Genomic DNA, 24,162 nt, shown 5'->3' with positions numbered 1-24,162 from the left:
TATACCTTATCCTCAATCAAGTACCAGTTGTAGGTCCCACATGTGCAGGCGGGAAGAAGAACAGGCAGGGAGAACGTGGGCGTGGTTGCCGTGCCAACAGCGCTGACCGCTGGCAGTCGCACCACAACGAGGCTATCCCTGTCGCTTTCGCCAATTCGAGCTCATCTCGTCATCAACGGCCCTTCGAACACCACGAGCACGCCCGGGTGCAAACTTCACGTTCGATCAATTTGTTTGCTGCGTTTTGCTGTTGTCAACGAGAGTCAATTGAGCAACTTTTGTACTGGTTGTACTGGAATCTACCGACCTAATATTGCGACGTTGAGCGACAGTCCCGGTTCTTGCGCCCACCCAACTCATATTTAATGACTTTAATACCCACGCCTTCAAGGTTCGAAGCATAATTGGTCGACACGGTCAGTTCAAAGGGCACGAACAACCTGGATAAGCACGAATTATTGGTACCATACAACATTTGAGTTTGGAAATCAGTGTACTCTGGCTGTGCTGGCACATAACCAATAATTCACGATGAGTGTTCGGGTCGTCGCACGTATTCGACCTCTGCTCAAGTCGGAGCGTGACTTAGACGTCATCCTTCGCACTGGCCCGTCTGCCCACGGTGCCGACAAGAAGACTACCACACAAGAGAAAGGAGCATTGGCAACACTGAGGGATAGGGGTACTGTAGTACGGATCCCGAACCCAAAGAATGAGAGCGAAGAGTACTCTTTCCAGTTCAATGCTGTCTACGAGGCGGAAGCCACACAGCAGGAGCTGTATGAGGCCGAGGGTGAGTGTTGGGAGTCCAAGTCATGGAATATGCCTGTCTGATTCAATGCGCAGTCGCACCAACCGTCAAGCACCTCTTCAACGGTTTCGATGTCACACTTTTCGCATACGGAGTTACGGGGACAGGGAAGACGCACACCATGCGAGGCGGCAAAAGCCTGGTTGACAGAGGCGTCATTCCTCGTCTCCTCAGCAGCATATACAGGCGCAGCCGGAAAATGGAGAAGGAAAGCGGTGGCGAAACCACGGTCAACGTCTCTTTGAGTTATTACGAGATCTACAACGACAAGGTCTTCGATCTGTTCGAGCCTCCAGAGAAGAGAACATTGGCAGGCCTCCCCCTCCGTGATAATGGAGGCAAGACTGTAGTTGTCGGCCTGACGGAGAGACCATGCCACAACCTCAAGGAATTTGAGACCTTGTATGACCAGGCGAACATCAACAGATCGACGTCTGCCACCAAGGTGTGTTCCCATGCTTTTCACTAGGAAGCTTAATTGCTCACTTCGCTACAGCTAAATGCCCACTCATCACGCTCTCACGCCATCCTCTGTGTGCGCGTAACAGTGAGCACTGGCGAAAAAACCTGCGTCAGCACTGCGTCGGCCATTGATCTTGCCGGCTCGGAGGACAATCGTCGGACTGACAACGATAAGGAGCGCATGGTCGAATCTGCCAGTATCAACAAGAGTCTATTTGTGCTCGCCCAGTGTGTGGAAGCGATCAGCAAGAAGCACTCCAGAATTCCATACCGCGAATCGAAAATGACTCGGATTCTCTCCTTGGGACAGAACAATGGGCTGACGGTCATGATCTTGAACCTCGCCCCTGTCAAATCCTATCATCTCGATACAATCAGCTCCCTTAACTTCGCCAACCGAACAAAGAAGATTGAAGTGCGCGAAGTGGAGAACGAACCCATCTTCAAGGGACCTCCCAGGCCGGTGGCACGGCCTTCAATCATGGGCACGCTGCGCCAACCCTTACGCCCTCTGACTGCATCTGTCAATGTAAATTTGACCACAACGGCAGCCAAAGACGCTGCAAACCCTGGCGAAAAGCCCCTGAAAGCATTTCACGTCTACTCCGACAAGTCACAACCGCGCTTCTCCACCCAGCTCAAGAAGCCCGATTTGCCGAAGCGCACATCTCTCAGCGCCGATACCACTGCTCGAATCACGAAACAGCCCATGCGTCTCGCACAACCGACTCACCAGCAGCCCCCGAAGCAATTCGAGGATTTCTCAGCCGCGAGGATTGAGGAGATGGTTGAGAGAAAAGTCGAGGAAATTCTCGCTGTGCGAGCGGTCAGCGAGCAGTCACGGCAAACGCAAGTTCGCGAGCTCAATGAGCAAGTGCAACGCCGCTTGGAGCTTCTCGAGCAACGGATTGAGGGATCGGAAGATGCGCGAGCAGAGGGTCTATCATACCTTCTCATGGCCAAACAGCACCAAGGTCGTGGTGAGGACAATTTCGCTCTCAAGATGTATCAATTGGCACTTCCATTCTTTCCCAACAACGAGAAGCTAGCTCGGAAGATTGCCAACCTGAAGGAACGCATCCACGGCAAATCCCAAACGGAAACCCCAGCTGTCGACACGACTAGCAGCGCCGTTAATTCTCATCCCAGCAAGCGCGACTTCGGAAGCATGCTGTCCCTCAAGAAGCAACCCGCCGCCAAAGCAACTCTCAAACGCACCAACGCAGAGGACTCTGACGTAGACTACGAGCCTGTCGACGACGAAGATACCCAGCAAGTAGTGAATCAAGACGAAGAGATCGAGGAAATCGAGGTCGACCTCGAAGAAATCGCCCATGCCCGTCGGCGGAAGCGCACCCGCACGAAAACGCCCATCGATATGGCCGAAGAATTCGAGCCTCCATCTCCACGAACCATCCACCTCCTCTCAATCATCAACTCCCGTGATGTGAGTCAGATCAAGCTCCTGAAAGGCGTGGGGGTCAAAAAGGCCGAGGCCATCGTCGACTGTCTCTGCGAGATGGATCAGCATGTCGAGAGCCCGGAGCTGGAGCAAGAGCAAGCCGCAGCAGCTCAAGTGCACATCCACAGTCTCGCAGAGTTGAGCAAGTTGAAGGGAGTGGGGATGAAGAGTGTTCAGAGCATGCGCAATGGCGTTTTGGTATAGAAGACTTCTTCCGCTTTTTCTTCAAAGCGGTATTTGGTATTCCCTATGAGAAGGCAGGATGTGCCATCTGAGTTCTGCATTTTGTGTGTCCGCTTTTTGTTTCTTTTGCATTTGCACATATGCATTTTTGGCATGAGCCATCATTGACCCCATCAAGCGAGGGCGTTATTCTGGAGTTGATTTGGTGCTGGGAGTTCGAGGGAAGAATTTTGAGTTATATGATTGAAATTACTTTACCATTCTTGATTAGGAGATATACTCAATCTTAAACAACACATACACTAACAATATGATGATTCGACAGACATTTTGATCCCGTACCGTCTATGAATCTCTTTTTCTCCCATTTGAATTAACCCGTCATTCTACCTTTCTCTCAACCAACTTTTACACCCCCCCCCCTGCCCCCAAAAAATTAAACCTTCCTCACCACCCTCCCCTCACTAATCCACAACTTGGCCAAACAATAAAACACCACCCCGGAGAACATCACCACCGCACAGAAGACATTCAGCTTGAGATACGACCCGTGCAAGGGGTCCGGGAGCAGGGCTCCCGCGATCGGGGTGCCGGTCAGGGCGGCGAAGCTGACGAGGAAGAAGTACGTGCCGCTGCGGACGCCGATCTCGCGGATCTCGGAGATCTGGGCGACGAGCGCGGGGGCCAGGGAGACGGCGGTGCCCGAGCTGAAGCCGTACAGGGCGCTGAAGCAGATGGAGGGGACATTGCCGTGCGTGGGGAGCCAGAGGCCCAGCACGAGGACGACGGACAGGAACGTCATGAGGATCATCAGGTTGAAGCGGCCGAACAGGTCCGCTAGGTAGGGCGGGATGATGCGGCCTGGGGTGCTATTTTTGTGTTCCACGAGGGTTAGTTGGGTTGGGTTGGGTTTGGGATGAAAGAGGGGGCTTTTTGAGGTTGGGGCAACGAACCTAGCGGCATTCATAATGGGGATCAGGTATGATGCCAGCGAGGCCGACATGCCGTTCTTCTGCGCCTGGCTGGGGATGAAGCTGAAGGGGAGGAACATGCCCCAGAAGAAGCAGAAGGTGCCGGCGGTGGTGAGCAGGAAGGGGACCTCGCGGAGGGGCCGCACGAAGTCGAGGAAGTGGAACGGCTTGCGGCGGTGCTGGAGCCGCGACTTCAGGGTGCAGTTGGCGATGACCAGGCAGAACAGGATCAGGAAGGCGCAGATGCGCACCGCCCAGCCGAAGTCGAGCTGGTCGAAGAGCCGGGTGAGCATGATCGGGAGGATGACGCCCCCCAGGCTGGCGCCGCTGGTGGCGATGCCGAGCGCGAGCGCGCGCCGCCGCCCGAACCAGGTGCTGATGGAGTTGATGCTGCAGTGGAAGAGCGCGCTGGTGCCGATCGGGCTGCACAGGCCCTGGGCGAGCAGGAACTGGTAGTACTCCGTGGAGATGGAGATCATCATGAGTCCGAACACGTGGAAGAAGGTGCCGGCGAGCACGATGTATCGGGGTCCGAAGTTGTCGAAGAGGATCCCGACGAAGGGGCCCTGTCCCCTGGTCAGTTGCAAGGATGCGTATGGTTGGCGTAGAGAGAGTTAAAGTATATGGCATCTACGTACCCCGAAAAACATCATGAAGGTCATCAGAGACGTGACCCATGTCACAGTGCTGGTGGACTCGTCCTGCAACTGGTGTGTCTTGTAATAATCGATGAAAATGCCCATGCCTAATTTCGCTCATCAATGACAGACTTCACCCAGAGTGTGCTGCGAGCAGAAACTCACAGTTGACCCAGCCGAAGCTGACGAACATAGCGCAGAAGCCACCCAGAACAGTGAGCCAGGCCTCCATCCCACCATCTGGAGCTCCCTTGGGCCCTTGTGCCAGCTGCGTCGTGGCCGCGGCAGCGCCTATCTTCTCCACTGAATCGCTCGTGTTGCTGCTTCCTTCTTGCCCTGCCTCGAGAGGATGTTGTCGCCCGCTGACAAGCTCGTCCTTGTCAGCTTCAACGTCGACCTGCGTTGTTGTTGAAGTCGATCCATGGCTGTGATATAGTTCATTGATGTCTTCTGCGGGAAGCTCACTGGGAAGGTCAAACTCGTGCCGTTGCATGTTGTTCGTCATCTTTCTCAAGACTCGTGGTCTCGGGGGTCACGATTCTCGTATGTCCGACAGGTCACTCCAAGGTAGGAATATTCTTGTCAAGAACTGCCTTCTCAACAAGAACGGTGATACAGGATGAGCCTCGATGAGAACGAGGCACCGGCACGGGCCGGAGATAAATTTTGAAATCGAACGGAGCCATTCGGGGGGATTTCGTCGCCATGGGGTGAGTTATTATCCCTTACGGGTCGGTTAGCTCATAAACGAGTCGTTCAAAACAATCCGTACCAAGGGGGGCTTGGCACAACAGAGAAGTCAAATATGATGAGCAAACCTTGATATGCCCGATCTATTGGAGCCCCTTGCAGGACCCTTGGTCCGGAATGATGTTCACCTCTTCCATACTTTTGCGCAACTGCTGCCCGTGTTTACTGTAATTCCTCATGAGCAAGTTCGAGAGATGAAGTGGCAGAAGTCAGGAAAAGGCAGCAGATGATCCAAGCGCGATCAGCAAGATATGGGATTCATGAAGAGAGTTTTGGCGTACGATCGGACGCATGCTGTCTATAGCACATTGAGCCTGCAATGAAAATGAACCCTCCAATAATTGAACTCGGACTTATGCAACGGAACAGGATAATTGAAACAGATTGCTCAACTCAATTGGCTCATTCCAGCTTCTCAAAAACCACCTTGCCATTCTTGGTGAGTCTGGCGACGCTCTGCGACGTGCCCTTTGCTTCTTGGAACAAGTCGTTCGCCGTCCGGGAGGGAACAGGGGCAGCATTCACCGCCTCCTCGGCTGCTTTCCGCGATGCTTCCTCCGCCGGTGTTGGAGGCTTCGCTGGGCCAATGGTCAATCCACGCGGAGCACTGGCAAGCTCGTTCACCTCGTGCTTCGTCAGGACCTCGTTGATGCGAGGCCCGCGGGTTTGAAGGAGAATAGTTGTAGGGCCGTCGAATTGAAGGAACAGCTAAACAGCATCAGCACTGGGCGCAATACAACTTGAGGGTGAGATCGATTGAGCATACCCTGTCACCCCAGATGGTCATTCGAGACCAGGTGCGAAGCCTGTGAACCAGCTTCATTGTAGACTTCCAAGTATCCGCTTCGGACATAGCTTGGAGGAACTTGGAATTCTGAATGTAGCTTTGAATGAAGGCAGGCAGGTTCTTAAGGCCCGGAACCTGAAGCTTCAATGTCGTAGACTTGAAACGGTAGGGACGAGGGGGGTTGGACGAGATAGTGTAAGCAACAACATTGCTTTTCGAGACCAGTTAGCTGAGCTTCTGCACAGTGGGTAGAATTGACAAGCATACCTGGGATGGACTATGTATTGCTCGCCGGCCTTGAGCTCGACCGAATACAGCTGGCCGTTGCCAACCAGAGCCAACAATCCTCTGCCAGTGACCTCAGAGCTACCCCAGTGGGCCAGGCTCTTCGCGAATTAGCTATAATCATAAGACCATGTGACGTTCCGGATGAGACGAACCAGGTTCGTGTTGATGGTGGGTCGAATGGAGAGCGAACGACCTGTCCAGGCAAGTAGCGCTCGCCTTTGAGCGACCATCCAGTCGACCGAGCCATTGAGGTGTACGACCGCAAAAGAGGTGTTTGGCGAGCGGACGGAGACCAGGGCCGTCACCGGGCTGGCGGAGGATATCTGCGCGGAAATTTAGCCCCAAACCCCTCGACTTATGGAGACAGATCAGACCTTTTGATAGAGGAACGGCACGCCGACAACAGCTCTCCGGAAAGGTTCAAGGACACTCAAGGTGGAAATCACCTGGTGGTATCAGATGTTAGAGGTAGCTCGTACGTGAGCAGATTGCGAAAGTTCCGGTATTTGCATACATTGTCTGCTTTCCCACTCAACCCAACCAACGTCCCTCGGCGAGTGTACAGATTCTGCGAAGCGGAAAGCGAAACCGACAGGAGCGAGTAGGGTGCGCCAATGACATCGAACCGAGCATCTATATCGATAGGAGTATATTAGCAAGGAGTTTCAGTGTGAACCGAGGGCTCCAATTGCCTGCACCGCATTGAATTGGATTTGCGACAAGACCTACCAGCGGACTCAGCTGATGTGGGAGTGCTGGACACAGGGAGATTGTCTCCATTGACCGCAGGCTGTTCCGCGGGCGCAGCGCGAATCTGGACGCCTCTGGTCTGGCATGCGCGGTGCAGCAAAGCTCCTTGTCGCGCCCGAGGGGGAGAAACACGAGTCCAGGACAGAGCCCGGACAGCTCCCCTCAAAGGTTGGCCTGTTGCCATGGTTGAAAGGGGAGTGTGTGAATCTGCGAAGAGAGGAGGAAATAACTGGGAGCTGAACGAGGATGCTTCGGCTCGTCCTCCGCGGTAATCGCAGTAATTCTTCGCAGTTCCTGATCGGGGAAAGCGTTGCTCTGCGGCTTGGCACTCAATGACCGGCGTTCGACCACTTCTACCCTGGTGCTTTTTGGTCTGCAGTTGAACGGCGGAAATGAGATCAAAGCCACTTGTAAGGGTAGAGATAACTCTGTTTACCTCAAGGATAAGCCTTCATCCCAACCAGGAGAAGTGTTGCATTGAGCTCTGGTGGTTTCTGTGCGCCAGACGGCTTCCCGCTGATGTCATACCGATCTCACGCGTATAACTTCTGCGGTGTAGTTAGCTCTAGTACGAGTTGGAGGAGTGGTTGTTATTCCTCCCCTGCCATTAAAAGACAAGGCTACTTGGTACTGTCTAATATGCATACATATCATGATCACTGCCTGCAAGTGAGTGACCAAAGATAACATGGGTACGCGAGCTGAATTGTAAGCCCTGGCATCTTTGAAAAGAGGGATTCACGTGACTGGACCGAGATGGCTCAGGGAGCGCTCGCGGAATAATCCGGACACGCACACCATTACTCCGGGGTACGCACCAAACCACGTGATTTGACTCTATCAGGGCCACTTTATCTGCACAGATAAGGTTGTGGAGACGCCCAAGGAGGACTGTCCATGTCTCCATGAAGGCGAATCGGCCCCGCAACTCGCTCATCTCATCACCGGCGCCCGTACAATGGAAGTTAGCTAAGTAGACATTAGGCCGTGACCTGTACTGGGTTGAGGACTATGTTCTCCGTCCGATTCCTCTTGAGCGTTCTCCCTTTTGCCTAACTTCATAATGAAGCGAGCCGGGCGAATCGCTTGGACTAATGTTTGCCTTCCCGGTGCTCGCAGGTGTTTTGCTAAGTCTCTACCCTCCACTTCTTGCTGTCGTCGAACTTCCCTTCAGTCAGCTCTGGGAACTACAGCAGTGCTGCGTCGAACGGTAATTTCGTCAGCGCAGTGGACATGCACCCCGAGAGTGTTTCCCACCTCGGGGGTCAAGTTGCTGGACCAGTCCGCTGAGCTTGACGAGGAGACACTGCCGAATTACCAACCCGAGAAATACTACCTAGTCACCCAGGGTGAAGTACTCAATGATCGGTATCAAACCCTTGCCAAACTAGGATACGGAGTCACTTCCACAGTTTGGCTGGCGAAAGACTTGGTGTATGTGCAGTTGATTCATTGGCTCTGATGATAACGGAGATCCTAATAGTATGCTTCAAACCAGTGCATCGACATATGTGGTTTTAAAGGTCTACGTCACGGGCCAGAACCGGGACCTTGAGCGAGAACTAGACATTTACAAGCGCATTAATTCGGTGGAAGCACAACACCCCGGGAAAACTTCATTCGTAAGCTTCTCAACTATTTTCATCTCCAGGGCCCTCATGGCTGTCACGCCTGTCTTGTTCACGAGCCTCTCGGAATGACTGCAGATTTTCTAGCAAGGATGGCTCCTCGGAACGAAAAAACCCTTGATTTCATGAAGCCTGCTATCCGACAGCTACTCGTCGCCCTGGATTTCCTGCATTCAGAGTGCCATATCATCCATACAGGTTATATGCTTACCACCCCCCTTGAGGATCTTGAGTTACAGGCCTAGTGTTGGCACAGATCTCCAGCTGAAGAACCTACTACTTCCCGGCCCGGAGACAAGCCATCTTTTCCAATTCGAAGAGCGTGAAGTTGGAAACCCAACACCCCGAAAGAAGCTTAAAGATCGAACGATCTACAAGTCTTTAGGTTTTCTCTCTCCGGGCGGACTGCCAATTCTCGCTGATTTTGGAGAAGCTCGATTTGGCGATAAAAAGCAGAATGGCGATATTATGCCGAATGTTTATAGAGCTCCGGAAGTGATTTTAAGGTCGTGCTGGGACTATAAGGTAGATATATGGAATATTGCTATGGTTGTGAGTAGAACTATTCTTACATTTACTTATCTTAAAAATGCTAATACTGGGGTATACTTAGGCCTGAGATATTGTCAGCTCTCGCACCCTGATCAATGGCAAAAATCCAGATGGCATATTTGATGATCGGGTCCATATAGCAGAACTGATAGCTCTGCTAGGCCCTCCGACCCCCGAATTCCGGGAACAGAGACACCTCAGCTCAGCCTTCTGGGATAAGTCGGGGAAGTGGAAGGAGGTTGCCTCTATTCCAGATATTACCCTTGAGAGCCTGGCCTCGGAGGTGGAAGGGGAAGGTAAAGAGGGGTTTTTCCAGTGGCTCCGGATGGCCTTGCAGTGGAACCCCGACGACCGGGCCACGGCTTTGGAACTCTTGTTCGACGAGTGGATGATGAAGGGGCTGTGAAGTGAAGGGAGGGAGAAGCAAATAGCGCGGCTGAACAAGATCAATGACCGTTATACGGGCTTGAACCATTCTGCCGCTGGAGAGCAATCGATACCCTATCAGGTGTTCCATGGTCGACAAGACATTGGCAATGAGAACACACTAAGAATCTCCTCTTGACCGGCTCTGAGGTGATCTCGACCAGTAGGCAAATCGCAGCTAGTAGAACAGTTAGACGCGGCCGGTGAACAACTGGCTGGGAGAATTGGTTGAGATAATCTACGGGAAGCTAAGGTCGTGATATTAACAACCATGAAAGATCGCAAGCCGAGAGGACCACACCCCTCAAGCCAGGCCGGCCGCTGGGCGACCCAGCTCAGCGTCAGTGTAGCATGTTCCTAAGTGCCAGGGAGAGAAACTCCGCCAAGCCGAGTATTCGGCCCTCTTGACATCCTGCTCAACTTAATCAGGTAAGCCCGTGTGGGACTACAGAGAACGACGACTCTAAGTTATGATAGGGTTTATCTGCTTAGCATTCGAAGGGCCGTGCCTCTGGGGAATCGAATTGATCCGTATCGGAACGATCAGTGGATCCAATCCACCCTGATAGATATCGACCATAGGCCCATGTGTTGGATGGCCAAAGACAAACAAAGCTGAGAGAGAATAGTGTTGTCCGGACATGGCTGTTTCCAAAGCTTACTTTATCTCCCGTTGCAGGGGCAGAAGACCGGAAGTTGTCAAACGGATGCACTGTACAAGTCATGCGATGGATACGGGAGAAGGGGCCGATTCTTTCAAGTTCAGTGCAATTTCGTCCTGATCGCTCTCCTCGTCGGACTCGGCGTTGCGATCAACAGGATTCATGCCGTCTGCATCTGCTTCCTTCTTCTCTTGCTTAGTATCTCTTTGCCAAAGTGCCCTCATCATTCACGCCCAGGGAGAGAGACAAATAGATGCCCGTGGACTGCACATCACGTGGTCGGTGCTAACATGGCCAACATTTCATCCGTGATTGGCATCGAGCGAACAGTCAAGTCAAGACAGATATTTGCAATCCCCATCGTAATCCCAAACCTCTTGTTCTGGATGTTGTTATGCGAAAGCCAGACCTTCCATTGTGCTTCGACGGGGGCGATATGCGAAAACTAGCCCGAGAGCAAGGCATTAGAAAAAGATCTGCTTCGAAAGCGCTGATGGATTGCTGGGGCGCTTGCTGGGGCACTTGAATGCTTATTACGCACTATACACCGGATTGTAAGAGCCATCAGCACACGCACCGGGCGCGCTCATGCCACGATCCCGGCTGCTGATCCCAGAGCGAAAGGCGGCGTTGACCTAAACCTATTCTGGAAATGGAAAGTCGACGCGGCGGGCAGTGTTCAATAGTAACCTTGAATTCCATCGACTACCGGAGATTGTCCAACAAGACCAAATCGGCGATGATTGCGCCAGATCTGCCTTTATTCGTGTCATTTAGTCTATCGGCTCGCATATAAAACTCCTTGATGATTGTCGTCAAACATCCATTGCCCCCTTGACCCTTCATAGCACTTCAAGGATCAAGATTCCCGATCTCCCCGCGCTCCCCCCCCCCGCCGACGATTTCCTCCGAACCCGGCGGGTCCTCATTCACAAGCCGGCGGCGTCTCGCGCGGAGAACCCTTGTGCCTGTTTCTCTGTCCGACACTACAATGCGCCATTGAGAGCGGAGGACGTCTTGAACATTTCCCGGTCATTGTGAAGATTGTTGACCGGCCACCATGCTGCCCAGGGCCGCCCGGTCGCCGTGCTGGCGTGTCCCGGGGCGCTTCGTATACCAGCGCCGATTTGTCACGCGCCCAACCTCATGGACCTCTGCCTTGTACGGAGTGCAACTCAGAGCCGTCTCGACATCCAGCGAATCCAACAGGAAACAAGTGTCTGCGAGCAAACCTCCCGCCTCGGAGAACCCTACCAGCCCAACTGCGGTACAACCGGGAGCAGCGAATGCGACTCAGGCTTCCACGACAGCCCCCGAGAACCAGAATGCCACCACTACTCCCAAGAAGAAGGACTTGCTTAGCGAGGCCACGCTAGCGACCAAGGAACAAAGGAAAGCGGACTGGGCGATCATGAAGGAGATGGCAAAGTATCTTTGGCCAAAGGTGGGAGGACTCGAATGCAAATGCGGCGGAGCTATCCGGAGCTGTGCTAATTAGATACGGAGCAGGACGATTGGGGAACAAAGCTTCGGGTTGGAAGCGCCCTATCTCTACTTATCGGGGCCAAGGTAAGTTGCAGGGGGAATGTTGGTCATGCAGACTGGTGTGCTGACCGGGCGCCCCCAGATCTTGAACGTTGAGGTACCCTTCTACTTCAAAAGCATTGTCGACTCGATGAATGTGGATTTCGCGACTGTAGGTGGTACAGCCTATACAGTTGCGGGCTCGATGATTATTGCCTGTAAGTCAGGATCTCGCCGCTCAATTGTCCAGGCCTAATCTTGAATTGCCAGACGGTGTCACGAGAATCGGTGCCACTGTGTTCCAGGAACTCAGGAATGCGGTCTTCGCCAGTGTTGCCCAAAAAGCGATCCGCAAGGTCGCGCGAAACGTCTTTGAACACCTACTACGCCTAGATTTGAACTTTCACCTCACGCGCCAAACCGGAGGATTGACGCGGGCAATTGACCGTGGTACCAAGGGTATCAGCTTCTTGCTGACTTCCATGGTGTTCCACGTCGTCCCTACCGCGCTGGAAATCTCCCTCGTGTGCGGGATTCTGGTATAGCATGGCCCGGTTTGTCTAATTGAATGTGCCAAGGTACTTACTAACCATGACGACAGACTTATCAGTATGGCTTCAAATTCGCGGCGATCACGGCTACTACCATGCTCGCATATTCGGCCTTTACCATTACCACCACCGCCTGGAGAACCAAATTTCGTAAGCAGGCCAACGCCGCCGATAATCGTGGTGCCACCGTTGCTGTGGACTCCCTGATCAACTATGAGGCCGTCAAGTACTTCAACAACGAGAGGTTTGAGGTTGCTCGCTACGACAAGGCGCTTAAGAACTACGAGGATGCTTCGATCAAAGTCACCACCTCCCTTGCATTCCTCAACTCTGGGCAGAACATGATCTTCTCCAGCGCCCTGGCGGCAATGATGTATCTCGCGGCCGACGGCGTGGCCACTGGCACTCTGACCGTTGGTGACCTGGTTATGGTTAATCAGCTTGTCTTCCAGCTCTCCGTCCCTCTGAACTTCCTCGGATCCGTGTACCGCGAGCTTCGCCAGTCACTGTTGGACATGGAAACGTTGTTCAATCTGCAAAAAGTCAATGTGAACATCATTGAGCGCCCCAACGCGAAGCCCCTGGTGCTGAACCAAGGGGGTGAGATCCGGTTCGAGAACGTCACCTTCGGCTACCACCCAGAGCGGCCGATCCTCAAGAACGCTAGCTTTACGATCCCTGCCGGTCAGAAATTCGCGGTCGTCGGGCCCAGTGGTTGCGGCAAATCAACCATTCTGCGCCTGCTGTTCCGCTTCTACGATGTCCAGGAGGGCCGGATCCTCATCGATGGGCAAGACATCCGTGACGTGACGCTCGAGAGTCTGCGCAAGGCCATCGGGGTGGTGCCCCAGGATACTCCCTTGTTCAACGACACGATCGAACATAATATCCGGTATGGGCAGATCGACGCGACCGATGAAGACGTCCGCAAGGCTGCCCGACGCGCCCACATCCACGAACTGATTGAGAAGCTACCCGATGGATACCAGACGGCTGTCGGAGAGCGGGGGATGATGATCTCCGGTGGTGAGAAGCAGCGACTGGCCGTCTCGCGGTTAATCCTGAAGGATCCCGAGCTTCTCTTCTTTGACGAGGCGGTAAGTATCATGCCTCTTCCTACCAGTAGACTCGCTTGTGCTAAAGGGTTGGGGCGCTAACGGATCACCCGAACCAGACCTCTGCATTGGACACCTACACGGAGAAGGCACTGTTGCAGAACATCAACAGTATTCTCAAGGAGAAGCGCCGCACGAGCGTCTTCGTGGCCCACCGATTGCGGACGATCTACGACTGCGACCAGATCCTGGTGCTGAAGGAGGGCCGTGTGGTGGAGATAGGTTCGCACCGCGAACTTCTGGAACAGAATGGCATCTATTCTGAATTGTGGAACAGTAAGTGGAGTTTGCTTTTTTTTTTCCCATGCATCCGCCACCAAGCCATACGAACTCGTTTTGAGCGCTAACGTCCGCCACAGCACAAGAAATGTCTCTCACGGAAGAGCAGGGATCGGAAAGCGCAGAAGAGGAGGAAGTGGAGCAAGACGCTGGCCCGTCCTCCCCCCAGCGACAGAAGTGAGCTCGTGGGCGTACCTTTTTTTGCTGGAGATCGGGCGACAAGAGATTAAGGTTTACGTAAATATACTTTTTAGATTTAGAGAACACGACTCGCAGCTCAAGCGGTCGTTGAAAATCAGAATGAGTTTATGATCAACTAAAATGGTGCCAGCCTTCCCCTCTCTATCTAAGCCAAACCACCGGCGGGGGTTCCGATGGAGCTCCAGCATTTCGTAAGTTTGGGTCAGGGCTTTTAGTGTTGGAGATGAGAGCGTTAGGCACGGCTATTGAAAGTCGACCATGGATGACACCACTTGGCTGGGTACGCCAGTCTCGTTCTGGGGTGGGATACACATGAGGTAAATCTTCTCGTCTCGTTCTGGTCGCGTGTCTGGCAGCAGTAGTTGAACTACTACTCCGTAGGTATGCAGCAATAACTACCAACCAAACTATTGTCCGTTGTTGAAAAAGCATGTCGAAGAATCACCTGCCGATCCGACCGTTTCCGTCCATGGAACTGCAGGTGTCAACCCGGAAAGAGGCAACGCTAGTTAAGGAGGGACGGTCCAGCACGTTTATCCTCCGCAAAGAATCAAAAAACAAGCATGCAGAAAGGAAAGGAGTTTTCTCGAAGATCGAGAAGATGGGGCGCTGGGATACTAGGTCAACTGCCAAGGGTGACTATGCGAATAGGTTCAAACCTTGCTGGTTGGTGTTCCAGCAATTGTGGCATTGTAGCGAGAGTGATTTGAGTTGTTGTGTCGTGTTGGTGTAATACTCATAGGTAATAGTGCTGGCTAGTGTTTCTAGTAATCTACTAGTCAGGGGTTGAAGAGGCAACACGGGCCATGAGGAAGACTGTGTGTTAGATTTTGCCATGAGGTTTGCGGCTTTTGCCAACTGACCAAGAACTAAACCCAGTTCAACCCCTGGCTAACCCCACTATGGTTAGACCCAACCCACAACCCACGTTGTTGCAGTTGCAGTTGCAGTTGCAGTTGCAGTCCAGTTGCTTCCCTTCCTTGTCCGTCACTCTGCCGACACTCCCTCACTTTGTCCCGTCCAGACTCGCTCTCTTTCACTTCCGCTTCTTCTTCTTCTCTTCTTCTTCATTCTTCTTCCCCTCGTGGACTCGTCATATTCTCTTTCCCCCTCTTCTTCCCTCCCAACCCCACGTTCGTTCTCTGCTTATTTCCTTTCGGTTCCTCTTCCGTTCTTTCTAGTCCTTAGTCCTATAGTGTTGCCAATAATTCCCTCGAGTCTCAACCTAAACTAGTCTTATCAATTCCGCTTTAGTTCCGGAGCAGAGTCTCTCCTTGGGTGCCAATCTTCCGAGCCACCGCGTCTCCCTACTAAACTCCCACCAACTCCCACCAACTGAGCCACTAAAGCTATTAACCCTCCAATCGCACTTGCACTCGGCTACTTTGCTTGCTTCGACTTGCATCTAGCTCCCTTTCCCACCATCCACCATTTACCTTTTACCCCCCCCCCCCCTTCCCCCCCCCCCCCCTTTTCCCTTTTCCCCCCCCCCCCCCTTCCCGCCTACCGCACCACTGCATAAACCAGCCTTCCCTCCTTCTCGTGCAGGTGCAGCTCAAGGCTCACTCAGATATATCGCTCGCTCAACTGCAACTTGGTCCCTTCATTAGAATTCATACAATCCTCCTCCCTTCGCCCCCAAACGTTACCGGCCCGATTCCGAACTAGCCGAACCACTCCAACACAACTACACAAACAAAAACACACAAAATGGGCTTTATTGAGAAGTTGCAAGCAAGTACGTTTCTCATCAACTCTTGCGCGGCAGTGCATGCCCCTAACCACCCCCGGACCCGATCGCTACCCCCGCAAAAGCAGCCCCATGCTAACAGAATGACTTCACAGAGCTGGAGCTTTACCGTCTAGAGCAGCGTTATGCTCGTCGCAAGCACCGGAGCACCTTCTCGGGCGTGCAGTATGTCGACGGCGAATACCATTACTCCAGCGGATCGAACTCCTCCACCGGCACTGTCTCCAAACAATCCACGGGAGGCTACTGGAAGCCCCCAACATGGGGATCATCCGGGGATTCGCGCTGGCGGTGATTCCGGCATCAAACCCGACCCGATTTAACGCTCTGCCTCAATCCCATTTTGTTCGAACATTGATCCTCGACATAACGTCTCGTGTCAAGGATATGACGACTTGTCCTTCTTTGCTTCTTCATTCCATTCGTCGGGTCCAGCACCCAAGCGGGAGAAAAAGTCCATGGTTTTTCTTACCTTTGAAGCTTGCCTCGGATGTCTCGCCCATGATGCGATGGGGAGCGAGATTGGTTCGATTCATCTATCCACAAAGAATCGCACCGCGTGCGCTGGCTTATCTCGCTCCCGCGCAGTTGAAGTTTGGTCCACGGGTCATACAGGGACTTCCCATCTGCCGGTTCAATTGGCCTTTTAACACTCTGCATCTCCTCGTGGCTATTTTCTGGAAGTCATATGCCACCATCTTGCTGACGCCTTTCATGCATGATCTGTTTCGACCATTGACTATGCTCCGTTGATTCTAGCCACCGCTGTCTTGTTTCTGCTTCGGAGTTGTGATCGCTCAAGCGATGTTGCACTTTCTATCTGTCCATATTTTACTCGAGCCCATTAGCGAGTCGTCGGTGACCTCGACGGCGCATCTAGCTACCCTTACTGTACATACATTACACGGTCTACCCCGAATATACATTTACCACTAGCATCTGACTTACATGTTTGCCATCAGTCACGTGGAGGAGTCAAAGAAAGGTATAGTAAGTCTCGAAGTCGGATTGCGATGGTCTAATGATATCATATTCATCTTGGCAAGCTCCCGCGCATCAGTGCGAAGCATGGCGGGATGCAGGCCAATGACAGCTTCACATCTAGGCATATATCCTGGGTAATCTCGGGATAGGCAGGTTCAAGACACCGCGCTCCACCTCTTCCTTGTTGTTCATCATTCACCGACCTCCCCAACTTTCATCTCCATCTAAAGATCGAAACGGGCCCTCATTGCCCGCTCTCTTGACGACTTCCCGAAATGCAAAACAAACAAAAACAGAAACAAAAAGAAAAAAAACAAGGAACCCCCAGTCTTCCCCCGAGCCCCAGAAATACAAGAATAGCCGAAACGATCACCGTTTCGACTTGCGACCCCCAATCCCCAAGCGACCCAGGTTCGGTAGACTGGTTTTATGTCTGTGCCCGGCCCCGGCCGCGGCTCGACCGGCCGCGCCGCCCCCAGCTGCTGCAGCCGCAGCGCCCGGCCCAGAACCTGCACCACCTGCACCTGCCGAACCACCAGCACCAGCACCAGCACCAGCACCACCATTCCCACCGGAATCGGGCCCACCGCCGGCGCGCGCCCCGTCCCCACCGGTTCCGGCTCCCAGGCCCGCCGTGCCTCCCCTCGGCACATCTGGCAACATGGCGGCGATGGTACTCCGGTCGCGGCCCCCGCGGTGGACTAGATCTACGCCTGCGCCGGGGTGTCGTGTGAGTATAAGTCCTCCTGCTCCGTCACCGGCCGCCACCCCGAAGGGCCCGCCGGCGTCCTGGTCGAGGGGTCGCTGCGAGGCGCGCTGGGCGCGACGGGCCTTCTCCTGGACAGATTTGAATTTGTCGAGGAGTTCGACCCACCGGATCGAGGAGGTGCTTGAGGACGATAATGATGATGAGGTTCCTGCGGCTGCGGCTGCTGCCGCGGAGGTGGTGGTGTAGGTTGAGCTGGAGGAGTCTTCGCGTTTGAGGCGGCTGCTGCCGGTGGGGCGGTCGTAGGTGGAGGTGGAGTTTGTGGTTAGGGAGGAGGGGAGCGCGTTTCTGGGATTTTCCATCCGGTGTTAGAGATTGAGATGATGATGCTTTGGGGGGTGGGACTTACTGTCGGGGACCGGTGTGGAGGAGTCCGATGCTGCTGACGCTGTTGAGACGGTTTTTTAAGGCGGCGAAGGCGGAGCTTTGCGGGAGGAGCATTAGGACTCCGTAGAGGCATTTGTAGAGGTAGGGGTATCGTTCTGGTTCGAGGAGTTGGAGACGTAGGTCTGTTGTTGTTAGGAGTGGTGAGCTTTGAGGGAGCTGGGGGCCAACGGGAGAACTGACAGGTGAAGACGGGGGATTCGAGCAGCTGGACTAGCTTGTCGATTTGGATTAACATGTTGACGGTCATTTCGAGCTCGGCGCTGTTTCAGGATATTTGTTAGTGACTATCAACGCTGGTGTTCGAGGGAAGATGGTCGTACAATACTTGGAGGAGATTGTATGCTTGCTCGTAGGCTTGGGCGAGCAGACAGAGCGAGAATGTCGAGACCGCGTTGTGACACCAGGACCTGAATAGAGCGACGAAGAAAGCCTGGCCGTCCTGACATTGGGTCAGTTTCTTGGAATACGTGCGGCCGGTATATCCTACCTTGTTGTCGAGGTTCCTCAGGCGCTTCCGGAGTTCCGAGAGCTCGGGGGCTGTGATGAGGTTGTTGTTGAGATTCTGTACCATGATGCTCGCGAACTCGAGGTCCTGTTGTTTATTTAATGGATGGGGTCAGTGAGGGGGGTTCAGTCGTGATGGTCCTTTAATGTGGTGGTGGTAATTCTCACCTCCTCTTTCTCGAGACAGTCCGCGAGAGTCCTGTAGATGCGCTCGGGGCTGAGGTTCATGCACAGCTGCCGGATGATGAGGTTCCCGCGCACCTCTAGCAGACTCCTATCCGTGGAGAAGAGCTGCAGCAGGTTCACCATGAATGACTTGAAGTAGCTGTCCTCGCTGTTCCTGGAGATTTGCGAGAGGAGCTGCAGATCCTTGGTCACCACCACCTCCGCGGGATCGGACAGCGTCTTGAGCAAGGCCGGGAACGTGCCATCGTTGAACGCGATCACCTTCTTCGGCGCCTTGCGGTGGAGCATGATCAGCCAGGACAGGGCCGCGACACGGGTGGTCTCGTTCTCGTTCAGGAACTGCAGCGTCAGAGAGTTGACCGCCGCAGCGTAGTCGAGATCGGCGGGCGGCACGGATGTTGAGATGATGCTGCTCCTGGGGGTCGGCTCGGTCGACACCTCTTGTGGCGGTGAGGCCTGCTTTTTCGTCTCGTTCGACGTGCCTTCGGAAGGTCTGCTGCCTGGTGTGGACGACCTTCGTTCGACGACCACGTCTTTGCTATTCGTGTTACTGGGCTTGGTCACTGGCCCTTGTCGGGAGGTCTCCTCCGACGTGTCTTCGGACAATGTGACGATGTATTCCAGCAGAGATGTATTCACTCGGTTGGCGGCCTGCCGCACTTGGTCCGAGCCGCTGGACATCGCCGGGAGTACTTGGGTCAGCAGGCGAGGCACAAAGGGCAAGATGTCTTCGGGACTGATCTCGAAGAAATTGTCGATCCAACGCAAAGCCGTCAACTGCATTTCTTCCACTAGCGAATTATGATGCGCGTAAGTGTCCGTTCCACCAGGTACTAGAACAAGTGAATGATAGCTCACCGAATGAAGTGTCAACATATCCCACGAGAATCTCCAATATCCTTGCATAGTCGATCTGGACGTCTTGGCCAGGAATCCAATCCCCGTCTGCGTTGAATCCATCTTCATCAGTCACGGAATCTATTTCGGAATCTTCTATCGCGTGATCATTTGTCTCCGACTCGACGGCTAGAGTCTGATCGGTCGTCGTCGTCACGCTAAGACCGTCACTCGTTGTGGACTGTCTAGTATCGCTTCCTTGGTCTTTGCGGCTTTCCTCGATTCCCTTCTTGAGCCGAGCGATCCTCTTGATCTCCGATAGAAACCGATCCAGAAGCGCCTGAGTCGCGACATTGACATCTCTATTCGGATCCCCGAGGAACTTGATCAACCCTCCGAGGAAGTCCGGCAGAAACGAGATGAGCTCTAGGTCGGGTATCGTGTCCAGGAGCGTGAGCCACGAAACCAGAAATGTTCTGGTGAAGGGACTTGTGACGTGGATCCGGTCTTTAAGCAAGGGGATGAATTTCGGGAGCGAGAACGCAGTCGGTAGATCCACATCCTCCAATGACTCCGGATCGGCCTGCTGCTTCTCCGTAAGCTGCAGCACTGAGACGTGAGAGGCCGCCGATTCGGAAACGATATCCTTGACAAGTCGGTCGAGGAGTTCCGCGCCGTTTTTGACCGACAATTCGGAGTCGGAAGCGAGCTATAATTCGAGACGGGCAATAGTAAGCAGGCAGAAAACCCAACCCCATCGACAACGAGCACTCACCTTGCTCAACGCATCGAAGATCTCGTTGAAGAAGAGTAGGATCTCCCCTTTCGCAACCTTGGCAATGTTGTACATGCTCTCGCAAGCATAGTACCGAACGCGCGCATCTTGGTCGGAAAAGCATGCAAGCACCGGCGGTACGATCTCCTTCAAGTACGGTGCAACACCTTCCTATATAGTAATCCAATAGTTCAGTACCTATACCGCGGACATCGAGTATACATTGCCGGGGGGGGAGGGGGGGTAGGACTCACGGATCCCAACGCTATCGAAGCGGCAGCGAGGCCTATCAAGCCGCCATTTCTGGCATGAGGCTGATGCACGGCGTAGGCATAATCGTGACAGAGCTGGTCGACGATCTTCCGAATCTCCTCGTGCTCCCCCCTGAAAGCGGCTTCGCGAACGACCTTCTCGAGCCTGGTAGGAGAAATCGCATGAGTTAGTCTTGACTACCCGTGTTGATTGCGACTAATCTGGCCTCTCTTATCGATAAAAAAAAAGTATCCATACTCCAAGGCTCCCTGTTTCCTCCGGTCATAGAGCTTATCGTTCAGCGAACGTTGGATTGAGTGATCCATCGCTCCGATTCCCATAAAATCGAACGACTGATTAAGCTCCGGGGGCCGGTTTTAGATGGTTTTCATGGTGTGCAAGCGTCGTTCTGGCTAGGCTGGGCGGTGAGGCGGTGGTGACTCGCCAGGAAGGAGCTGTAAATGAACTAGTATGTAAAGTAGGTTAACGTTAACTAGCAAGCCAACTAACTTATTCTTCCCAAGCCATCAGTCGCAAGTTGGCACGGCTTCTTCCTTGTTGAGGAAAGTTCAAGTCGCCCCTCGCGGTCCCTTTGCTTATACCGATAATTAGCCTTGTCGCTCGGCAGTAGGCACGATGTCAATAACAATGTGGGGAGCTCTCACAAGAAGATGCGTTGGCACAGCGTGGATAACTCAAGTTAGTTAGCGGATGCGATGTGACGTAGTGTCAGCACTCGGCACCGCCGACTCCTTACCGCCTAATCAATAACTAACTACAGTGTGTTTTCATCCTTGCCCAATATAACCACTGCTTAATCCCACTTACAATAATGGAAACCATGCTTCTGATACATTAGTGTAATGGGATTAAATCATCTATTTGAGAGGCTCGTTTAATGCACGCTAAGACATGACAAGATAAAATCGTGCTCGCTATCTATCAATGACTCAATGACTGATATACTGGAAAACCGCAGAGACATCTCTTTCCCCAGTCTCCTGTCGGATCAGCAAGTCCTGGATCTTGCTGAGGTGGCCTGTCTCTCCGTCGTTCACAAAATGGTTCCAAGTACTGGTGTCACCGTACAGCATGGCAGCGGCTTTAATGTACTGTGTCCCATCGGGCCGACAGCGCTTGCACTTGAAGGTATCATGTGTATCACTTCTAGTGTCCGGTTTGAATTGGAACAGCTCGCGAAGTGACTCCAAAGAAAAGTGTCGCTCGACGTCCTCGGCGGAGTCCACCACGCACGAAGAAAGTAATTGTTTGTGCGATTGACGCTGGAATATCTTCTCTTCGATCGAGCCAGTGGCGATGAAGCGGTAGACGAAGCAGTCCTTCTTCTGACCGTCACGCCAGACACGCGCTAGGGCTTGCTGGTCGGCCGCCGGATTCCAGTCGGGATCGAACAGAACTAGTCGATTCGCACCTATCAAGTTCAAACCACACCCACCCGCTTTGCTGCTGAGAAGGAACACAAATTCCTCGCCATCGGGGTTATTGAATTTGTCGACGAGCTTTTGTCGTTTATTCACGGTCATGGTACCGTCCAATCGCAGGGAGCCATATCCCCGTGACCGGCAAAGCTTTTCGAAAAGATCCAATGTCTGCGTATAATTGCTAATCAAAACAATCTTGTCGTTCGTGTCCTGGCGGATACGTGCCAACATACGGTCCAAGACCATCATCTTGCCGGAATACCACGATTTGATATCCCTATCGCGCCCTCGTCCTTCGGGAGGAACATAGTCATCCGGAAATGCGTGTTCACAGCCTGGAAGGTCTGTGGATAGATTGAGGAGATCAGGATGGTTGCAGAGCTTCTTCAAGAGTCCAATAGCTTTCAACGGTTGACTCCCTTTACCCCTGAGCAAGCTCTTGATCTCTGGACTTTCAATGAAGTGATTGTAGAGGTCGAGTTGAAATTGGGACATGTTGCAGAATACGACATGCTCGTACTTGACCGGCAAATACTTCGACAGCAGCTCGTTCGTTCGGCGAATGATGAATTTGTTCACAATGCCTGAAAGCTCAGCCAGCCGCTCATCTCCTTTCTTTCGATCTTCTTCTGAGCCCGCGGCATCTCTTCCTCGAAGAATTGGCAACTCGAACCTCTTTCTGAAGTCGTTCTGCGATCCCAGCAGGTTCGGATTCGCGAAATGGAGAAGTGAGAAGTACTCCGACAGATCGTTCTGGATTGGGGTACCAGACAGGATCACCCGGCGTTGTACATTCAAGCTGTTGAGCGCAGTCCAGGTCAAACTCTCTTTGTTTTTCAGTCGGTGGCCTTCGTCGCATAGTAGTAATCCGATCGGGGTGTCCTTCAGTGTATCGACATACAAGCGCAGGGTCTCGTAAGAAATGATCAGACATGGTCTCACGACCGATCGTCCGGACGCGATGGCCCATTGTTTCATTTGAGCAATGAGCTCCGTCTTTGAGGCCTTGCCGTCGACTGCGAATGGAGTGGTTGCATCCTTGCCAAGCCATTTCCCTGCAAATATCATCAGTTTAAGTGTTTTTTAAATCATTACTTGTAATTTACCAAGCTCATTGGCCCAGTTTCCGACCAAACTGGATGGACACGCGATGATGCACTTTTGTATGGTCGTCTTCCCGGCCTCCGGGGATTGCTTGAGCAATGTCCACATCAATGAGATGCATTGCAGCTGCTATTATTAGTAGATGGAATTGAATTGTAGGCGATTATCATACTGTTTTCCCCAAGCCCATGCCATCAGCCATAATGCACCCATTCGCGTTCTTGTCTACCATGCCGGTTGTACAGCGATAAAGGAACTAGGTAAGAGTTCATCTTAGTAAAAGAAAGCAGCCCATCTCTCAACAAGACCGACACTCACCTTAACACCTTCCACCTGATGCGGCCGGAGAACCTTCGCCAGCCGTGGATCGATGACAACAGGGACCTTAGGTCTGTCTTCGACCTTCTTCTTGAGTCCGAGAATATCTGCCAAGCTCTTGTGTACCAGCGGTTCGTCCAGTTGAGGCTTCTCACCCTCTGCATCGCCTTGCGGTTCTTTCTTGGCCTCTGCTTCTTCGACATCGTCAACAGTCGGGTCGTAGAGCACTATCGCGAACTCGCCACTTGGGTCATGCAACGGTTTCACAACGAACGTAGCGCCTTGCCTCATCCCCAGCGTCGGGGCTGGTCGGGCACCAAAACTGTCAACCTGTTTGTTGATGAGAGGCACCTTGAATCTCTGTCGGAATGCTGTGTCCTTGTCCTTCGGTTTGAAGACGGGAAACCTATTCACGTCCCGGGTGGCGAGCGCGAGACGGTCCTCGTTTGTGTACGGCTTCTCACCCTCATCATTGCCTTCTCCGTCGGCCCCGGCATAGTTCACTTTCCGTCTCTTCCTCGCGGGCTTCTCTGATGTGCGTGTAGGGGTGGCCGATCCAGGGCATTTGAAGGGTCTTGAGAGCCGGTCGATGGAGCTCCCGGGAGTGCCGGGTTGGAGCTTCGCCGGCGTGCTCGTGGCATTCTCTTTAAGGACGGGTCGTGGGCGATACCTATGGATATTAGAAGAGTTGCGGGATGGCATATAAAGAGACCTTACATGGATGATACGTATCAACCTGTGTTTGAGGCCCTCTAACTGTCGCTTGGTCGCTGGTGGCGGTTGTTGTTTCGCCGAGTCAGTAGGACGCGCTCGCCAC

General features: G+C 53.2%; 10 protein-coding genes across 10 annotated transcripts; 5 read left to right on the top strand and 5 right to left on the bottom strand.

The window, feature by feature from the left end:
* Positions 1-184: 184 nt before the first annotated feature.
* On the top strand, positions 185-3,151 carry BO72DRAFT_481438 (kinesin family protein). The gene is made up of 3 exons (XM_040947678.1): positions 185-793; positions 847-1,256; positions 1,308-3,151. Exons 1-3 carry the CDS (start codon positions 532-534, stop codon positions 2,937-2,939), a joined length of 2,304 nt encoding a protein of 767 aa, XP_040795853.1. The 5' UTR covers positions 185-531; the 3' UTR covers positions 2,940-3,151.
* Positions 3,152-3,339: 188 nt separating this feature from the next.
* BO72DRAFT_416216 (putative MFS monocarboxylate transporter (Mct)) lies at positions 3,340-5,449 on the bottom strand. The gene is made up of 4 exons (XM_040942588.1): positions 4,693-5,449; positions 4,528-4,634; positions 3,872-4,455; positions 3,340-3,787 (listed from the first exon to the last, which is right to left on the bottom strand). Exons 1-4 carry the CDS (start codon positions 5,030-5,032, stop codon positions 3,355-3,357), a joined length of 1,464 nt encoding a protein of 487 aa, XP_040795852.1. The 5' UTR covers positions 5,033-5,449; the 3' UTR covers positions 3,340-3,354.
* A 230-nt stretch (positions 5,450-5,679) lies between these two features.
* On the bottom strand, positions 5,680-7,286 carry BO72DRAFT_390982 (AIM24 family protein; the record flags this gene model as incomplete). Its single annotated transcript, XM_040941831.1, has 7 exons — positions 5,680-5,985; positions 6,044-6,275; positions 6,332-6,450; positions 6,505-6,675; positions 6,727-6,798; positions 6,867-6,985; positions 7,082-7,286. 7 exons carry the CDS (start codon positions 7,284-7,286, stop codon positions 5,680-5,682), a joined length of 1,224 nt encoding a protein of 407 aa, XP_040795851.1.
* An 879-nt stretch (positions 7,287-8,165) lies between these two features.
* On the top strand, positions 8,166-9,688 carry BO72DRAFT_472924 (putative protein kinase; the record flags this gene model as incomplete). The annotated part of the gene is made up of 5 exons (XM_040947169.1): positions 8,166-8,536; positions 8,601-8,691; positions 8,730-8,928; positions 9,092-9,286; positions 9,351-9,688. 5 exons carry the CDS (start codon positions 8,166-8,168, stop codon positions 9,686-9,688), a joined length of 1,194 nt encoding a protein of 397 aa, XP_040795850.1.
* A 397-nt stretch (positions 9,689-10,085) lies between these two features.
* BO72DRAFT_453299 (uncharacterized protein) lies at positions 10,086-10,856 on the bottom strand. The gene has a single exon (XM_040945948.1). The coding sequence runs from the start codon at positions 10,592-10,594 to the stop codon at positions 10,430-10,432; it is 165 nt and encodes a 54-aa protein (XP_040795849.1). The 5' UTR covers positions 10,595-10,856; the 3' UTR covers positions 10,086-10,429.
* Positions 10,548-10,857, top strand: BO72DRAFT_299181 (uncharacterized protein). Its single transcript, XM_040940431.1, has one exon. The coding sequence runs from the start codon at positions 10,661-10,663 to the stop codon at positions 10,817-10,819; it is 159 nt and encodes a 52-aa protein (XP_040795848.1). The 5' UTR covers positions 10,548-10,660; the 3' UTR covers positions 10,820-10,857.
* Positions 10,858-11,254: 397 nt separating this feature from the next.
* On the top strand, positions 11,255-14,109 carry atm1 (ATP-binding cassette Fe/S cluster precursor transporter ATM1). Its single transcript, XM_040945947.1, has 7 exons — positions 11,255-11,814; positions 11,880-11,939; positions 11,998-12,112; positions 12,165-12,433; positions 12,496-13,542; positions 13,620-13,836; positions 13,920-14,109. Exons 1-7 carry the CDS (start codon positions 11,431-11,433, stop codon positions 14,018-14,020), a joined length of 2,193 nt encoding a protein of 730 aa, XP_040795847.1. The 5' UTR covers positions 11,255-11,430; the 3' UTR covers positions 14,021-14,109.
* Positions 14,110-14,166: 57 nt separating this feature from the next.
* BO72DRAFT_453297 (uncharacterized protein) lies at positions 14,167-14,836 on the bottom strand. The gene has a single exon (XM_040945946.1). The coding sequence runs from the start codon at positions 14,470-14,472 to the stop codon at positions 14,182-14,184; it is 291 nt and encodes a 96-aa protein (XP_040795846.1). The 5' UTR covers positions 14,473-14,836; the 3' UTR covers positions 14,167-14,181.
* Positions 14,837-15,750: 914 nt separating this feature from the next.
* On the top strand, positions 15,751-16,085 carry BO72DRAFT_390977 (uncharacterized protein; the record flags this gene model as incomplete). The annotated part of the gene is made up of 2 exons (XM_040941830.1): positions 15,751-15,778; positions 15,886-16,085. The coding sequence occupies 2 exons, from the start codon at positions 15,751-15,753 to the stop codon at positions 16,083-16,085; spliced, it is 228 nt and encodes a 75-aa protein (XP_040795845.1).
* Positions 16,086-16,779: 694 nt separating this feature from the next.
* Positions 16,780-24,137, bottom strand: BO72DRAFT_481431 (uncharacterized protein). Its single transcript, XM_040947677.1, has 14 exons — positions 24,063-24,137; positions 23,346-24,015; positions 23,200-23,283; positions 23,030-23,153; positions 21,448-22,978; positions 20,484-20,646; positions 20,230-20,400; positions 19,476-20,163; positions 18,600-19,408; positions 18,415-18,519; positions 18,248-18,366; positions 18,108-18,187; positions 17,890-18,049; positions 16,780-17,828 (listed from the first exon to the last, which is right to left on the bottom strand). Coding segments are annotated over exons 1-14 (5,391 nt in total). The 5' UTR covers positions 24,065-24,137; the 3' UTR covers positions 16,780-17,143.
* Positions 24,138-24,162: the final 25 nt, after the last annotated feature.

Source organism: Aspergillus fijiensis, assembly GCF_003184825.1.
Source record: "Aspergillus fijiensis CBS 313.89 unplaced genomic scaffold BO72scaffold_88, whole genome shotgun sequence".
NCBI classification, from domain to species: Eukaryota; Fungi; Ascomycota; class Eurotiomycetes; order Eurotiales; family Aspergillaceae; genus Aspergillus; species Aspergillus fijiensis.
The sequence above is the reverse complement of the archived record's forward strand: the minus strand, read 5'-3'. Positions and strand labels throughout refer to the sequence as shown.

What these genes read in the sequence shown, in the direction of transcription:
- BO72DRAFT_481438 (XM_040947678.1), top strand. Translation starts at nt 532, where the DNA reads ATGAGTGTTCGGGTCGTCGCACGTATTCGACCTCTGCTCAAGTCGGAG. An exon ending in GGAGCTGTATGAGGCCGAGG is followed by an intron (nt 794 to 846) that starts GTGAGTGTTGGG and finishes TTCAATGCGCAG; the next exon opens with TCGCACCAACCGTCAAGCAC. An exon ending in GATCGACGTCTGCCACCAAG is followed by an intron (nt 1,257 to 1,307) that starts GTGTGTTCCCAT and finishes ACTTCGCTACAG; the next exon opens with CTAAATGCCCACTCATCACG.
- BO72DRAFT_416216 (XM_040942588.1), bottom strand. Translation starts at nt 5,032, where the DNA reads ATGACGAACAACATGCAACGGCACGAGTTTGACCTTCCCAGTGAGCTT. An exon ending in CCTTCATGATGTTTTTCGGG is followed by an intron (nt 4,456 to 4,527) that starts GTACGTAGATGC and finishes ACCAGGGGACAG; the next exon opens with GGCCCCTTCGTCGGGATCCT. An exon ending in CCCATTATGAATGCCGCTAG is followed by an intron (nt 3,788 to 3,871) that starts GTTCGTTGCCCC and finishes ACACAAAAATAG; the next exon opens with CACCCCAGGCCGCATCATCC.
- BO72DRAFT_453299 (XM_040945948.1), bottom strand. Translation starts at nt 10,594, where the DNA reads ATGAGGGCACTTTGGCAAAGAGATACTAAGCAAGAGAAGAAGGAAGCA.
- BO72DRAFT_299181 (XM_040940431.1), top strand. Translation starts at nt 10,661, where the DNA reads ATGGCCAACATTTCATCCGTGATTGGCATCGAGCGAACAGTCAAGTCA.
- atm1 (XM_040945947.1), top strand. Translation starts at nt 11,431, where the DNA reads ATGCTGCCCAGGGCCGCCCGGTCGCCGTGCTGGCGTGTCCCGGGGCGC. An exon ending in CAAAGTATCTTTGGCCAAAG is followed by an intron (nt 11,815 to 11,879) that starts GTGGGAGGACTC and finishes GATACGGAGCAG; the next exon opens with GACGATTGGGGAACAAAGCT. An exon ending in CTCTACTTATCGGGGCCAAG is followed by an intron (nt 11,940 to 11,997) that starts GTAAGTTGCAGG and finishes GGGCGCCCCCAG; the next exon opens with ATCTTGAACGTTGAGGTACC.
- BO72DRAFT_453297 (XM_040945946.1), bottom strand. Translation starts at nt 14,472, where the DNA reads ATGCTTTTTCAACAACGGACAATAGTTTGGTTGGTAGTTATTGCTGCA.
- BO72DRAFT_481431 (XM_040947677.1), bottom strand. An exon ending in CTTCGATAGCGTTGGGATCC is followed by an intron (nt 20,401 to 20,483) that starts GTGAGTCCTACC and finishes ATTACTATATAG; the next exon opens with GAAGGTGTTGCACCGTACTT. An exon ending in TGAGGAACCTCGACAACAAG is followed by an intron (nt 18,367 to 18,414) that starts GTAGGATATACC and finishes ACCCAATGTCAG; the next exon opens with GACGGCCAGGCTTTCTTCGT.